Source organism: Lipophrys pholis (genome assembly GCF_963383615.2).
Source record: "Lipophrys pholis genome assembly, chromosome: 16".
Lineage (NCBI taxonomy): Eukaryota > Metazoa > Chordata > Actinopteri > Blenniiformes > Blenniidae > Lipophrys > Lipophrys pholis.
In genome coordinates this window covers 4,702,704-4,716,882 of record NC_137634.1, presented here as the reverse complement: position 1 = coordinate 4,716,882, position 14,179 = coordinate 4,702,704, and the positions used below count along the sequence as shown (strand labels likewise).

General features: G+C 42.1%; 1 protein-coding gene across 2 annotated transcripts; it reads right to left on the bottom strand.

Moving 5' to 3' along the window:
• Positions 1-7,452: 7,452 nt before the first annotated feature.
• ruvbl2 (RuvB-like AAA ATPase 2) lies at positions 7,453-13,730 on the bottom strand. Of its 2 annotated transcripts, none has more exons than XM_080484074.1 (14): positions 13,663-13,730; positions 12,280-12,334; positions 12,133-12,188; positions 11,781-11,922; positions 11,508-11,637; positions 11,367-11,433; positions 11,113-11,219; positions 10,942-11,035; positions 10,337-10,555; positions 10,138-10,256; positions 9,171-9,290; positions 8,958-9,087; positions 8,734-8,848; positions 7,453-8,468 (listed from the first exon to the last, which is right to left on the bottom strand). In XM_080484074.1, exons 2-14 carry the CDS (start codon positions 12,332-12,334, stop codon positions 8,443-8,445), a joined length of 1,380 nt encoding a protein of 459 aa, XP_080340200.1. In that variant the 5' UTR covers positions 13,663-13,730; the 3' UTR covers positions 7,453-8,442. The 2 variants fall into 2 exon arrangements, with proteins under 2 accessions (XP_080340200.1, XP_080340201.1); XM_080484075.1 differs by having other exon boundaries at positions 8,088-8,462.
• Between the last annotated feature and the right edge of the window lie 449 nt (positions 13,731-14,179).

The window sequence follows — 14,179 nt, the reverse complement described above, 5'->3', positions numbered from 1 at the left end:
ATTGTTCAGGAGAAACGTGTTAGAGCTCAGTTGCCAAAGTTTTAAACGTGAAATAAAACCGTTTTAAAAATTAAATCAGTTTTATAAATCAGTTTGGCCAAAACCAGGAGTGTCAAACATGAGGCCTGTGGGCCAGAACCAGCCTGCAAGAGGCTCCAATCCAGCCTGAAACCAGCAAATGGTAGAAATGGTAGAAATGCCACAACACAACGCGACGCAACAAGAAACAACACGACACAAAATGACGCGGCACATTACCAGGGGCTTGTTTGCTTTTCTGCATTAACTACATCTACATCAAACTTCTAATAGTGGTCAGACGTCACAGAATAGCAACGTTCTGTGGGTCAGGGAGAAGCTGAGAGATTTGAAAAAAACCTTCTTTTCTCCAAGCAATGGAGAGAAAACACATTTCTCTTTTCTTGTAGAATCTGAATTTTTTCCTTCAATGGTGCTGTCCTGCACCGGTCCTGCATTTATAAGCGTCACCCTGATCCAACGCCCCAGTGGCTTGTTATCAGGCTTCTGCAGGAGTGAATCACTCATGCGTCTCAGGTGTGTTGGAGCAGGAGTCTAATGCAGGGTTCACATTTCCTGGTTAGACCAAAGTTAAAAAGAGGAAAAGGACAGGTTGCACTCCCCCGCGGTTCATTTTGCTTGCTCACTGTCCATTCTTACATCGATCCACAAAATGAACCAAGCTTTTGCTGGACGGGTATATTCTCAAAACGTCCACAACAACGCTGTGTGCTGGGTTAGATGTCTGGGGGTTATTGCAGTGGCATGTTTACCGACTAAAAGCTCGCCAGCATTTTACAAACTGTATAACAGGCTTCACAACAGCAACAAGAATTACCGTGTTGTTTACATAAATTACAATCTGCTGCAGGACGAGGTGCCTCTGCAGCTGTGTTTGGTCCACTTAGAGCTGTTTAGTCCATCCTGCATTCATACTTCAATGAAACCTCCATTAGAGAGTGAATCTGAGTCCACAAATGTGCCGTACTTAAAGAGCAATTGCAGCTGGGTCCTTTTCAATTGGATCAAGTGTGAAGAAGCTTCAGATAAACACGAGTCGACCCAGTCACTTTAGGAAATCACGCCGCCGCATATAATGTGATTACAGGTGGTGAAACAGATGCAGGTGCATTATCAAATCTCAGACTTGAGGCGTAACGCACAGTGACGAGGCCTTTAACAGGAAAGGACCAACGACTGGACGACCACCATTGCACGGCTGTGGAATGTCCCTCTTCTTCTCTCCGTCTCCTAACGAGGCTGAGCTTCACTTCCTTGAGCATTTCATGAGCGAATGAGCGTCGAGGCCTGAGGAGCGAGCTAACCTTCAGCTGTCAGGCTCCGCATTAATGCGAGGCTCCTGCATGTGTTACTGTGTCATTAGAGGAGCTGACACATGGTCCACGGGAAGCATGGGACGCCCTCCACCCCCTCTGCTGTCTGCCCGAGTGGAATGAACAAGAGATGTGCTTCATGGTGGGCCGAGTGCTGTCAGTGACTGAGCCTCCCAACGAGAACCATTGAAGAAGACGTGAACGTCCGAGGCCCACAGAAGTCGTCATTTAGCCTTCAGCTTCTTATAATCATCGCTCCTCGCTTCATTTCAAACTGTGTCTGTGCGGTCCCCGACGTGACGAGGGATTAATCTGATTTGCGTGCCTGCTAACGAGGATGTAATGTAAATCGACAGCGGAATAGTGTAACGGCGACGTGGTTGTCATGCGCCGCAGCGGGTTCAGTGTCGCGGGTGAAGCCAGTGTGAGTTATGAATACCAGAGTTTTGTGAATTAAACATGAGATTACGCTCGACTGGGTTAGGAGTGAATGATGTTGCTTGTTTTTTTGTTTTTTTTGTTGATGCTATTTTTAGCCCACGCGGCTCCATATTTAGATCTGAGGTTTCCACTGCGGCATGAAGCGATTCAGAAAAACGTCCAAAGGCTATTTATGCCGGCGTCCATGCGTGCACGACAGCATCTGCATCTGTGTGTGCCTCGCGTGATGTGGCCTTGTGAATGATTTGTTTGTAGAGTGTAGCGTGCAGAGGGAAGCGGTGAATGGCAACAACAATGTGTGAATGGAAATGCAAATTACACTGTACGCATACAGTATGTTTGTACACCTCCAGTGTTGTTTTAAATGACTGGCGGGTGTGTGGAGCTAAATACTGCCCGACCAACAACGCACACCACATTCAGATACCGACAGGCATCATCGCCTTTACAAGGGAATGTGAGGTCAGAATAGATCATTTCAGCATTTTTCATCATTAGAGGATTGTGGGGGGAATAATTTGGGTTGCTTTGTGCTGCTTGATTAAAAGCGCTTCACTCCAGAAATACATTAAACGTACGGATAATACTGCTCTTCCCAGAGTAACTATGTGCTTTCCAACTGGGCTGAATCAGTTACGCTCTGCTGCTCTGCAGCAAGGTCGATCTGAATACCAACAATGAACTAAAGTCCCATTTGGTGAAGCAGCAACTTACAAGGGCAACATTTAGACATTTATCAGGCAGCTCCTCTTTGATCAGCATTGAAATATCTAAACCGATGGACGCATTGCAGTAAATTCTTCCACAAGTATGTCTTCATATGCAGGCATATAAAAACTGTGGGTGGAGTCAAACTCGATGATGGTGGTGCCAAACAGTTTGGCTTCATGCCTGTCACTCCCCGTCTTTATCACATTCAGAGGTCTTTAGTTGTTCGAATGCTGGAAGCATCTTTGTTATATTATTATATTTATAAGCCTGAATCACTTTTTTTTCTAAACTACCACCAGAACTTTATTGATAATTTACATTTATGTTCCAAACTACTCGTCATATAACCCCTTTTAAACTACCAGTCTTTTAACTCGTTCTTCAGCATTACCGTTTAGCTGTTTTTCAGCATAAAGCATTCGCACTGTTTTCATACTCCATTTAAATCGCGGTGTGTTTTCTGCATTTTCCGGTGGTCTTGATCTGCCTGTTTGGTTCCTAATCTGGTTAACTTCCACTTATGAACTGTACTAATGGAGCAAATCACGCCATAGTTACTTTAAATCAGACCAACCCTGCTACATTCATGTGGTTCCACTTTATATCTCAGATTTAGTAGTAAATTTATTGCTGATTTCATCATAGAAAAACTAAAAATATTTAAAGCTTCAGTATGCACTTTATAAATCAAAGCCACAACTAATTCTGTCTTAGTATTTTCATTACACATGGTATGGTTCTGCTAATAAACAAATAGAAAGTTTCTTTCTGTGCTGAATGTGCATCTGGGAACGCACTCGATGATGCTCTGCTCCCACTTTCTGGCCCCTCACACAGCCGGAGGAGCGACGCTGAGCTGCTCACCACAAATGAAGGGATGTCATTGAGGCAAGGCGGCGGGATGAGTGATAAATGGGGTTGATAGATTATTCATGATGGTAGGTGAGCTACGAGGCAGGGCATACCGTCTGCATGAACTGACGGCACGCCGCTGCCGGTTCCTATTCAGCAAAACGGAAATACTGCCAAACTTTAATATGGACATTTTTGCACGCTGCAGAAAGTAGAAAATAAAAACCCGGCAAACTGCATCCAGATTTATTCAGTCATGGGTGGCGCTATGTAACTCCAGCAACCCTCCAGCAACCGCAGCTCAGTGGTTAGCGGTGTCATCTCACAGAGAGATGGAACCAGGTTCGATTCTAAGCTATGCAGCGTTGTCAGACGTGCACTAACTTGGGCAAAAGGAGTTCAAAACACGGATGAATGGACTTTCCTCTCATTCGGGTCTGATGCAGCATGATTGTGTAATTGAACCCTGTTATTCCAGCATTAAAGAACATATACATCCAGCTCCAGATGTGAAAGCGCGCACCACACCGCAGCGTGCACTTCCACTGACCTCTTGCCACAGGAATCGTATGCTGTGCTGTTTCACATATGGCAGTAACAGCGAGAGGATGGAGATTTATTATTTTTCTGGGAAACCTCAGGAAATGGACTCGGAGTCCGTCCATTCATGAACGCCACATTCCGAGTGCGCCCGAATCCCCCCCAAAAAATCTATTTAAGGATCATGACATCAAAAATGAGGCCGGGCAGACACCATAATAAATGTTGACAAGGAGGAGAGGAATTGTAATAGGAGAGCAAAACTTCATTTACTTTACTCTTTTATGACATTTTGAATGGTGGAGTTTTAATTTCTGGGTGTTTCCGTCTCCTCGTTCACGTCAATAACAGATCATCATCCGGTCTGATCGCAGCAATATGACCGTGTGAATCCAGGGAGCTGCAAAAGGGAGACATTTAAAATGTAAAGGGAATCAATGCAGTCCTGAGCCCTTCGTCCTCTTTGTCACGTTCAGGTCATCTTTGCCCGGAGAGGTCAAGCTAAGTGTCAACATTTCTCTGAGAGGTGCTTGAGTCATGATAGAAAAGGGACCAGACAAGTGCTCCGCTGGTTTAGATAACTGAACATCAACACATCACCGTCCTCATGTCATCGCAAAGTGTGAAGCATCTGTGACAATAAGCACCCAGTAGGTTAAACACTTTGTTTCTGATGTAAACAAAAACCGCAGAAATGACCGATTAAACCCTCCAGATATTGGAAACATCTTTTACATCACAGTGTGGAGACAACGAGGACTCACATTCTGTCTAACCTTCTGCTGAAAATGTCTCGGATCAATCTCATCGATTCATCTCCTGGGTGGCTGAACCTATTTGGACGTCAGATTGGGAGAAGGTTCCGGCGACCTCTGACACCGTCCATGGAGAGGAACAGCCTGGCTGTTTTTCTGTTGATCTTGGTCTCACAAAGCAAATTAAAAACCTCCGAATGAATTTTAACCATTTTTGAGATGGGGACATTTGCAAATTTGGCGAGGAGGGAAAGGGCAATCAAATCTGCGCGGCAGGCAAAATGCCACAACACGTCAGCATGCTGCGCGGCCGTGTAGCCTGTGGACAGTGCCGTGGAGCCAGTCCAAGAAAACCTGCCCGCACCCAGAGGGCCCAATGTGATCTGTAAACAATGAGCTGGATTCACACTGACACTGAGCTCATGTCCTTGGGTGAAGTATATTCAAATAGATATTAAATACATCGAAACCCGAGCAGCCGGATTCACTGTCGCTGACGGCTGACACCCGGGTTCACTCCCGAAAGCGGGGGTGGTGCATTCAACACTGTTTTACATACAATCAGCTAAAACCCCGGTGAAGTTTATCCCAGCCTAAATCCAGGCAGAGAATCCATCAGATGTGGTGGTTCGACAGCAGCCAACGCCAGTCTCGTGGGACTTGAGGGGGATTTATGGGATGCAGGCAGGAGGGTAATCCACACACACACACACAGCTCTCTCCCACTATCACTAAACATTAAATATTCATTTTCACGTAGGAGACAGTCTGCGCTGCTCTCCTACTATCACTGGGTGAGACTGATTAATCTGCTCTAAGTGCGCATGAAAGGAATCTAGACGTCTCGGCAGAGATCTGAGGAGCAGATTTGATCTGATATTCATATCGAGGCGAACAGTGGAGGCGCTACAAGAACGACCTGCAACAAGTCTCGTGAAGACGCAGTCATTTCATCATCGCAAGTAAATTTTGTGTGTCTATTAAATGCACCAGAACAGCCATTACATTATGACCACCTGCTCAACATTGTGTCGGCAATGAACATTCATGACTCTTTCAATTATTTCATAATCACAGTTTCTATCTGTATGCTCACTCAAACACTTTACACTTTTTTACACACATTAACTTGGAGGGAAAAATGTTAAATTGCTGACTAATAGGTTCCACTTACTGGTAAAGAGTATGATTCTCTTGATCGGTATTAATGTTATGGCTGAAAGGTGTACTTTTAATGATTAATATTTCAGTTTGTTAAGAACGGCAACTGATGAACAACTGCTTTCTAATGAATATCAAACAATCAAGTAACTATACAGTCTAGGTAAATCTAAATTCATGAGCTCATGGATAATTTTTTTGAATAATCTTATGTGTTCTAGGAATTAAAAGAAAATAAGTGTCTTTTTAACCCCATTTAAACCATCTTTCACTTGTAAATTGTTATATTTTTTGATAGATCCTTATGAAGTAGAAGCACTCTGGTACTGAGGGTGACATTTTTATGAACCTCACAATGATTGAAGTTGCCTTGATGAACAGGATGGATTCATTTACCGCATGAAATGCAAGAAAATATTGTGATTCTCAACATTGTCAATTATGAAATTGCAATGAATCCTTGCACGATACATAAGGAGAAAAAAAGACTTGTTATATTTCAGATTTTAAGAGTTTTTAAATAACTCTATATTACAATGTTGTGATATTTTGTGTGAAGGTTTTTCTTCCCTCTACAGTATTTAGCAACAATCTTATGTTAAAAGTGAAGAAGAAACATCCTTCAAGTACTTTCGAGGACATAAAGGAGTCATATTGTGGATAGTGCAGGGTATTAACACACTCATTCCCCTCTAGTCTCCATGCAGGCTTTTCTCTGCACCTGTAATGACTCAGTATATTTATTATGATTGACAGAAAACACCTGAAAGCGCCTGCAGCATTTCAGACTTAAGGCGTGGACTTGGTGTATTCACACACACACACACACACACACACACACACACACACACACACACACACACACACACACACACACACACACACACACACACACACACACACACACACACACACACACACACACACACACACACACACACACACACACATGATTCATATAGAAGATCTTTTCAAACGGGCAGTCAGTAATGTTGTTAGACTCGCTCACTGAGAATACCTCACATGTAGTTTCTCTGCAGTTTGCACATTGGATTGTGCTCCAGTTTAACATCTCAAGACAAGAGCTTAGAGCGCCCCCCTGTGGTAGCACATTGAAGTATATACGCTCTTCATAGTATGCATTCTCAGAAGTTGGTTTTGTGCATTAATAAAATGCTTGTTTTTTTTTTAACACAATTCGCAGAATTATATCTTTTGGAGTCAGATGAGCAATGGAAATGATTTTTCTCAAAATTCATTTACACTTAAAACTGATTTGATGAAGCTCAAGGTTCAGGCTTCTCCACTAAAACTCAATATTTATTGTATTTGGGGACTACAAAACACAATATACACTTACTTTAAAAATTAATGCGTACTGGAAGTTGTTTTGCTCTGGAAAACAAATAAAACTCGAGAAAAGACTCACTTCGCTTGTTTAAGAGGACAGTCCTGAACAAAAACCAATCGATGGATCAAACAGAACTGTATTTGTTTATATCCTAAACACCTGTAAAGTTACATACTTGTTGCTGCTTCATATGAATTTTAGTTTAAGTAGTGAAGAAAAAAGTCGGCTTCAGCCACTTTAACTATTTTGAACGATCCTATACGACGGAAGAAATCAAGAAACACTGTTTACAATAAACTTTTAATAATGAAGAGCTTTTAAAAATATCCTGAAGATCGTTTCTGTTCTTAATGTTATACCTCAAAACAACAATCGTAATGATTCAACACTTAATTTGGTTTGGATGATGAAATATTACTAATTTATTTTTCTGCATGAGGACCTACAGGATTACCTTTGCCAATGAAAGTTGGGGGAAGGTTATCTTTTTTTGTGTGTATTTATTTATTAGTTTGTATGTATGTATGTATGTATTTTAACAACGTTTTACAAAAACTATTGACCCAAATTGCATCGAATCTTCAGGGATGATTTGTCATCATCCAAGGACAAATTGATTTGATTTTGGAATGTTAACAGCAAACCGTTTACAAATAAATCCCAAAAACTGCATATAAATGTCCCATACAAAGCGGATGTGAGAGGCACCTCATGGAGATCAGCGTCTGTTGCCATGGAGACGTTCCCTGCTCAGTGTTTCAGTTCTACAACGACGTGACCTACCGAGTTAGCATTGAAATGATTCTCTGATCTCAGTTCGACCTGAAGATTTATCACAAACAAGCTTTGACAAACACCAAAAATCTTTCCTTCTTTTCAAATGTGATATCACAGATTATCACACAAAGACAAACGACTCAGAGCGTGCTTATAAAAGCCTGTTTAATCCTTTTCTTAAAAATAATCCAATGTAATGAAAAGTGAACAACAAAGAAAACACAGTAGGAAACATTACCTTCGCCCCAACTTTAGTTGGCGAAGGTAATAATATTCCTGCCACAAGGCCTCAACAACAAACTCAACAGGGAAGTCCGATTTCAGTTTTAGAGATTAGATGCATCATAGATTTTGAAGGCGAACACAGGAAAAAAAAAAAAAAAGGGATTGCAGAGGGATTCAGTTAATTTGCTTTTCATCAAACTGAGGTAACGTCCAGTTCTGAACCGACTTTCACCAGAAGTGACGAGCGACGGCAAACTTCACGCAGCGCTCTCCTTCATTAAGACGTGTCCATGGAAGCTGTTTCTAGAAAGAAAACAAAAAGGCTTTATTTATTCATCTAACACAGAAAAATCCATCTTTTTTTAATGAGCAGTCATGAGAGCAAAACCTGCTGGAACAGCGCTGAGATGTAATATAGCATTTTTCTTTCTGCTGTACAGTGAAACTATGAGGACATGTATGAAACATGACAGAGCTTTATCGAGTGTGGAACAGTAAAATCCTGACAGATCACAGGGCGGCAGTTTCAGTGAGCGGAAGTGAAGCAGATGCTTCCAGAGAAACTCACGTGTTTCATTAAAGAGGAAGGAGTCCTGATACTCCTTCATGTACTGCGAGGATCGGGCCTCGTCCAGGAACAGAGAGTAAACCCGTTTGATGTCCTCCACCTGGACCTCCGTCCCCTACACCAGCAAACGGACACAAATCACCAACGGCACTCCAGAGTGAGCAACAACATTGAAAAACAGTCCGTCCAACAATCCTGTTTGAATTCCTCCAGTCGGAGCGTACCTTGCGTTTACGACACACCAGCCCGGCGGTGCTGATCAGCTGGATGGCGTAACGCAGCGACGTCTCCATGCCGATCCGGGTGAGCACCGTGTGAGCCTCCTCGCTCAGCTCCACGTCCTCCTCCTCACACCTGGAACGGCAGCGCTCAAGTTCACATCCCGCTTCAGACTCGGACTGAAAGCAGGCGACAGACAAGAGACCGCGGGCGCTCACCGGATCTTCAGGATCTGCCTCGTCTCTTTTTCGGTGTAGGGGGAGGTGGCGATGATGAGCAGGCGGTCCAGGAGGTCGATGGGGATGCCGTGAGGACTCTGGTAGTTTGTGCCGCGGATTCTGAGCAGTTAAGAAATATTTATAGTCGAATAAAACTTGATGTGGAAAGTCTGCGTAAAGCCAGTTTGTTTCTTAATCAACATTCTGCTTCAATCATTTCAAGACTGTGATCGACGATGTACTGAATGATGAGGTTTATTATTAATAAGGTTTTTACTGTTTTAGGGTTTTATTTTAACAGGTTTAGAACATTTCCCCAGTTTCCTTTTAAAAAAGTGATGTCACATTGATTGGGGGCCGAGTGTGAAGAACTACAACTACTTCTGTATTGATCACTTCACATCGAGTGGCGTTGATCAGGAAAGACCTGGATGATTGGAATAGTACTGCTGAATTTCATAGAACACATTATTAAAAATTGTGGGAACTTGTGCCATCAGCAGCAGCAGTGTGAACGAATAAAGACCAAGTACTCCAAGTTACTGTAGTGGAATACCTTGTGTGTGTAAGTGTAGTTGCGTCCTCAGTTAGATAATCCTTCATTCATTCATTATTGAGATTTAATACATTGGATTCTGATTTTCTGTTTTGATTTTAATTCTAATGAACACACCTCCATTCTGTTTAAATCGCAACTATAATATAAATAGTCAATTTTCCATATTATTTTAGTTTATTCCCTATTTATCTCATTTCTAATCTTTTTGGGGAGATTAAAAGAAAAACCATTTCTAAAGAAAATAAAGACTAATACATTATAATTTTTACAGATATCCAAGAATACATTTATAAGAGTCTCATGAAAATAAAAGAATGTGTCACTAAATAAGTTAAGCTGAAGTGACGCGATGGAATCAGGTGTGTGATCCTACAGAGTGGAATTGTTCAGTCTGTGTGTAAAAAGCACCGTGTGATTCCTCTGTTGGTGGCCATGATGAGCACCGGGGACAGGTCACTCTCCAGGGCCCGGTTGAGGAAGGAAAAACACTCCATATCCAACATGTGAACCTCGTCGATAAATAACACCTGGAACGAAGGACAGAAAATCAGAAAAGTCCTGTGACCGACACTGCAAAACAGAAATCCAAACAGGGAGCCGCACTCACCCCTGGAATGATCTCCGCTTTGCCTTCTTCCCTCCACTCACACACTTTGGCGTTAATCTGCTCGCGGACTTCCGACTTGATTTCTCCGGTGTCGCCGGAGAAGAGAGCCAGGAAGCCCTGTGTGCGGCTGTTGATGACATCGATCTCGTGGAGGGAAACCGTGTGCACCACCTCCTTCCTCTTCTGCAGCTCTCCCTCCGGACACTGAACAAACTGGGTCTGCGAATCAGAAAAACAACGGCGGTTCTCACCGAGACAGGCTCACATATGCATTTTAATTAAAAGTCAATATATTTTAAAAAGGGAGTAGGACTGTGGAAAACTTTTATTCAATGTCTACAGTTCTCTGTGATAAGTACATCAATGTATTAGTTTAGTTTTGGAAATATTTATGTAAAATTATGTGTACATTAGGTTTTTTAATTAATACCGACATGTGGAGAAACAAACGATACCCTGCAGGTTATCCAGGTGTACTGAGGAATAAAATGTTCCTTGTTCTGGCTACAAATTATCTTTAAAAATCAGCCCCCATGAATATTATATGATATTAATGTCAAATTGAGGAGTTAAAACTGGAGGATTTTCTTCATTTGGCTTCATACCTGAGCTCCCATAGCATCGTAGTCTCTGGCTCTGGTGAAGGAGCGGCCCAGCTTGCTGATCTTCCCAGTGGCTTTGTCGATGGTGATCACGTCACTGAGACACAGACACAGTTACTACGACTGTAAAAAAAATAAGCCATTTTGCTCGAATCAACTATAAAATCATCTCACCCTGCTTGAACCTTCTCTTTACTGAGGCTGTCGATCATCTTGTTGCCCAGGTCGTATATTGTCTCCATCTCAGTGGTCTTTAGAGTCAGCTTGCCCACCTTTGCACCCTGGGTAAAAAGACAATGAATGATGATTAGTTATACTTGTAAAGTATTTCCTCTCTTTATGAAAGTTATTACAGATATTTTATAATATCACTAAAAGTAAATTCATTGCATTTAGAAAACAGTCAATCATTAATATGTGTCACCTACCGTTCCAGTGGCTGGTCTATCAATCTGGATCTCTACCACCTCTCCTTCAATAATCTCTGTCTCCTCTCTGTGAATTCAAAACAAGCAAAGTGAAAAACAAGTCACTTAAAAAAAAGAAAGTTATTGTGTTTGCTCACTCACTTGAGCCTCACTCCGATAGCTTTTCTGAACGCCTGGCTGAGCGCCTCGGTCTTGCTCATCTCCAGGGAGAAGATCTCACTGCCAGCCAGCGCTGTGAAGGGGGTGTCGGGGCCCAGAGACTGGGCGATGCCTGCAATCACAAGAAAAGAGTCCGCTGACTGAATAAACAGAAGCAGGGGACGTTTAATCCTAAAGAAACGACTGGAGCCAATCAGATGACAATGAGAAAACAATGTCAAGTGGCATTCCCGAGGAATCCTTCAAAGTACTTACCCATGGCGATGGCTGTCTTTCCTGTGCCGGGCTGGCCGGCGATCAGTACGGCCCTGCCAGCAATGTGGCCGTCTTTGATCATCTCCAAAATGACTCCTGCCGCTCGACGGGAGGCCAGCTGGCCGACCATCCCCTGAGACACCTGCGGGCACGTATGTGGATTCTGACTCAAAAATACCAAACTATGCACACTTGTAACTCTGGCATGCTGTGCACAGAGGCTGCTCGAGTTAACGTTGACTATGTACATAAATACTTTACAACTAATCAAACAATTCCTTGACCTTTACAGCTGCCTAAAGGTCAGGAGGTTGTGAGGTGAAAAGGTGATAAACTGATGGTTTTGGCTTACCTGTCTTGGCTCCAATGCATCGTCCAGTCCAAGGCCTCGGATGTGCGAATGTGCCCCTGAAAAACAACAACACAATGAGTTACATTGAGATAACGTTGGATTTTGCAATAGCATTATATCACAGTTCAAGGTCAAGCACCGTCTTACCGATCCTCTCGATCCGTGTGATATCACGAACCTCTGGAACCTTCGTAGTCGCCATCTATAGAACGTTATAATGAGAAGATTAAAAGAGCCAGAATGTAACAATAAGTAAATACTACCCAAACAGTTTTACATAACTTGTTAACATGCCTTCAACATTTTTGATCCTCAATTTAAAAATCAAAGTCTGACATAGTAATGGTATAATAGTACATGTATGGTCCCTTAAACAAACATATCGGGAGTCTTCAGCCAAAAAAACATGAGGAAACACTCTAGTAAGATTATGTGGGTGAGACTGTGACTAAAACATCATCTGATTCAATAGCAACAGTTACAACCACATACTATCAACGTCCCCAAAGTAGTATCAGTGAGGTGGAGGAACCAACTGCATTTTATAAGAAGAGAATGTCAGAGTGACAATGAGAAATTAATCCATGCATTTAATACTTGCAGAGTAGACTTATAACTCCCTATTACCAGGGTGTCTGATAACGCTTAAAAGATTTTCAGTTGATTCAAAATGCTGCAGTGAGAGGACTTGACAGGAACCAGCAGGAGAGATCACATCTCTCCACTATTGGCGTCTCTTCATTAACTTCCTGTTAAATCTAGAAGATAATTCTAAACCCTTCTATTACCTTGTAAAGCTGTCAACAACCAGGCTCCATCATATCTTAAACAACTTCCTCAGCACCCCCTGCTCTGCTTGATCAAGTGGAATTTATGAGTTTTTCGATGTAAACATCCCTTGAAATTACTATGTTGTATTTTGGTGCTATAGGGATAAAACTGAATTGAAAATCTGAGGGAACCAATGACAAAAGTGGGCGATTTACCAACATCAAACTTCTACAGATTGGTGAGTTTAGTACTTAAAGGTCTCGTCAGACTGTGATCAGAGCAATTCCTGTCTCTCCAGGGAAAATATCTGAGCCAAATATTGTCCTAAACAACAAATTAGCTTATTAGTTAACGAAAACTCCTCGGTCCTGTCCAGTCGGTTGTCATAGTGACAGCTGAACGGTGTGCCACAACACAGCGACAGCGTCACGTTTCTATTCATTTATATGCGTTTTTTGGCATATATTGATAGGCAAAAATTGTTTTCATGTGTCAAACAACATAGGCTTTAGTAGGAATGTGCGTCAGGACCGATTAATCTCACTCCTCGTTGTCTAAACGCAGCTACGGTCGTGGCTAACGATAGCTAGTGTTATGCTAGCTCGCGCCATTCATTTCAACGTGCTACAAATTCATCAAAATGTCCCGTTTCGAGGAACTACAAGAGACTGGACACACAGCGGAGTGAATAAAATACCAGTATGTGAAGGATGTATGAGTGAAAAGCCCCCAGCATTGGTAGAAAGAGTTTAAACTCACCTCTGCAGCCACACTTTAGAAAATGTGAGAATGCGGCGCTTCTTTGTGAGAGTGCGTGGACGAAATGTGTCCGGGTAGAAACACGTCAGGCTTCTTCCTGCTGTTCACTCCCCTCTGCAGTGTCATTGGTAAAATGGCAATAAAGGCACGAAAACAGACACTCTAAGTATAAATCTGATCATTTTGATTTAATTGTGTGTGCGTTATTTAGTTGTTCGATTAGAGTACGAGTTTATTTTTCTTTTCACATTTGCGGGTATTTCAACTGTGGAAGTGATAATCTGTAACTCTACTATTACAACGTAATACCAATTATGTAATAAACAGTTTACTTTATTCTGACGCTAATTTTCAAATGTAGTTTTTGTATATATGTTTATTGTTGAAATACGCAATGGATAGTGTAGCGCCAAATAGTGATTTACATCAAACCAAACTAATTTGGTTTTAGAAGATAAGTCATGTCTAATGTCACTGTACCATAGTTTAATACATCCACACCTCGCATATTGTTTTA

What these genes read in the sequence shown, in the direction of transcription:
- ruvbl2 (XM_080484074.1), bottom strand. Translation starts at nt 12,334, where the DNA reads ATGGCGACTACGAAGGTTCCAGAGGTTCGTGATATCACACGGATCGAG. An exon ending in ATAGACCAGCCACTGGAACG is followed by an intron (nt 11,220 to 11,366) that starts GTAGGTGACACA and finishes CTTTTTACCCAG; the next exon opens with GGTGCAAAGGTGGGCAAGCT. An exon ending in AAAGAGAAGGTTCAAGCAGG is followed by an intron (nt 11,036 to 11,112) that starts GTGAGATGATTT and finishes TCTGTGTCTCAG; the next exon opens with TGACGTGATCACCATCGACA.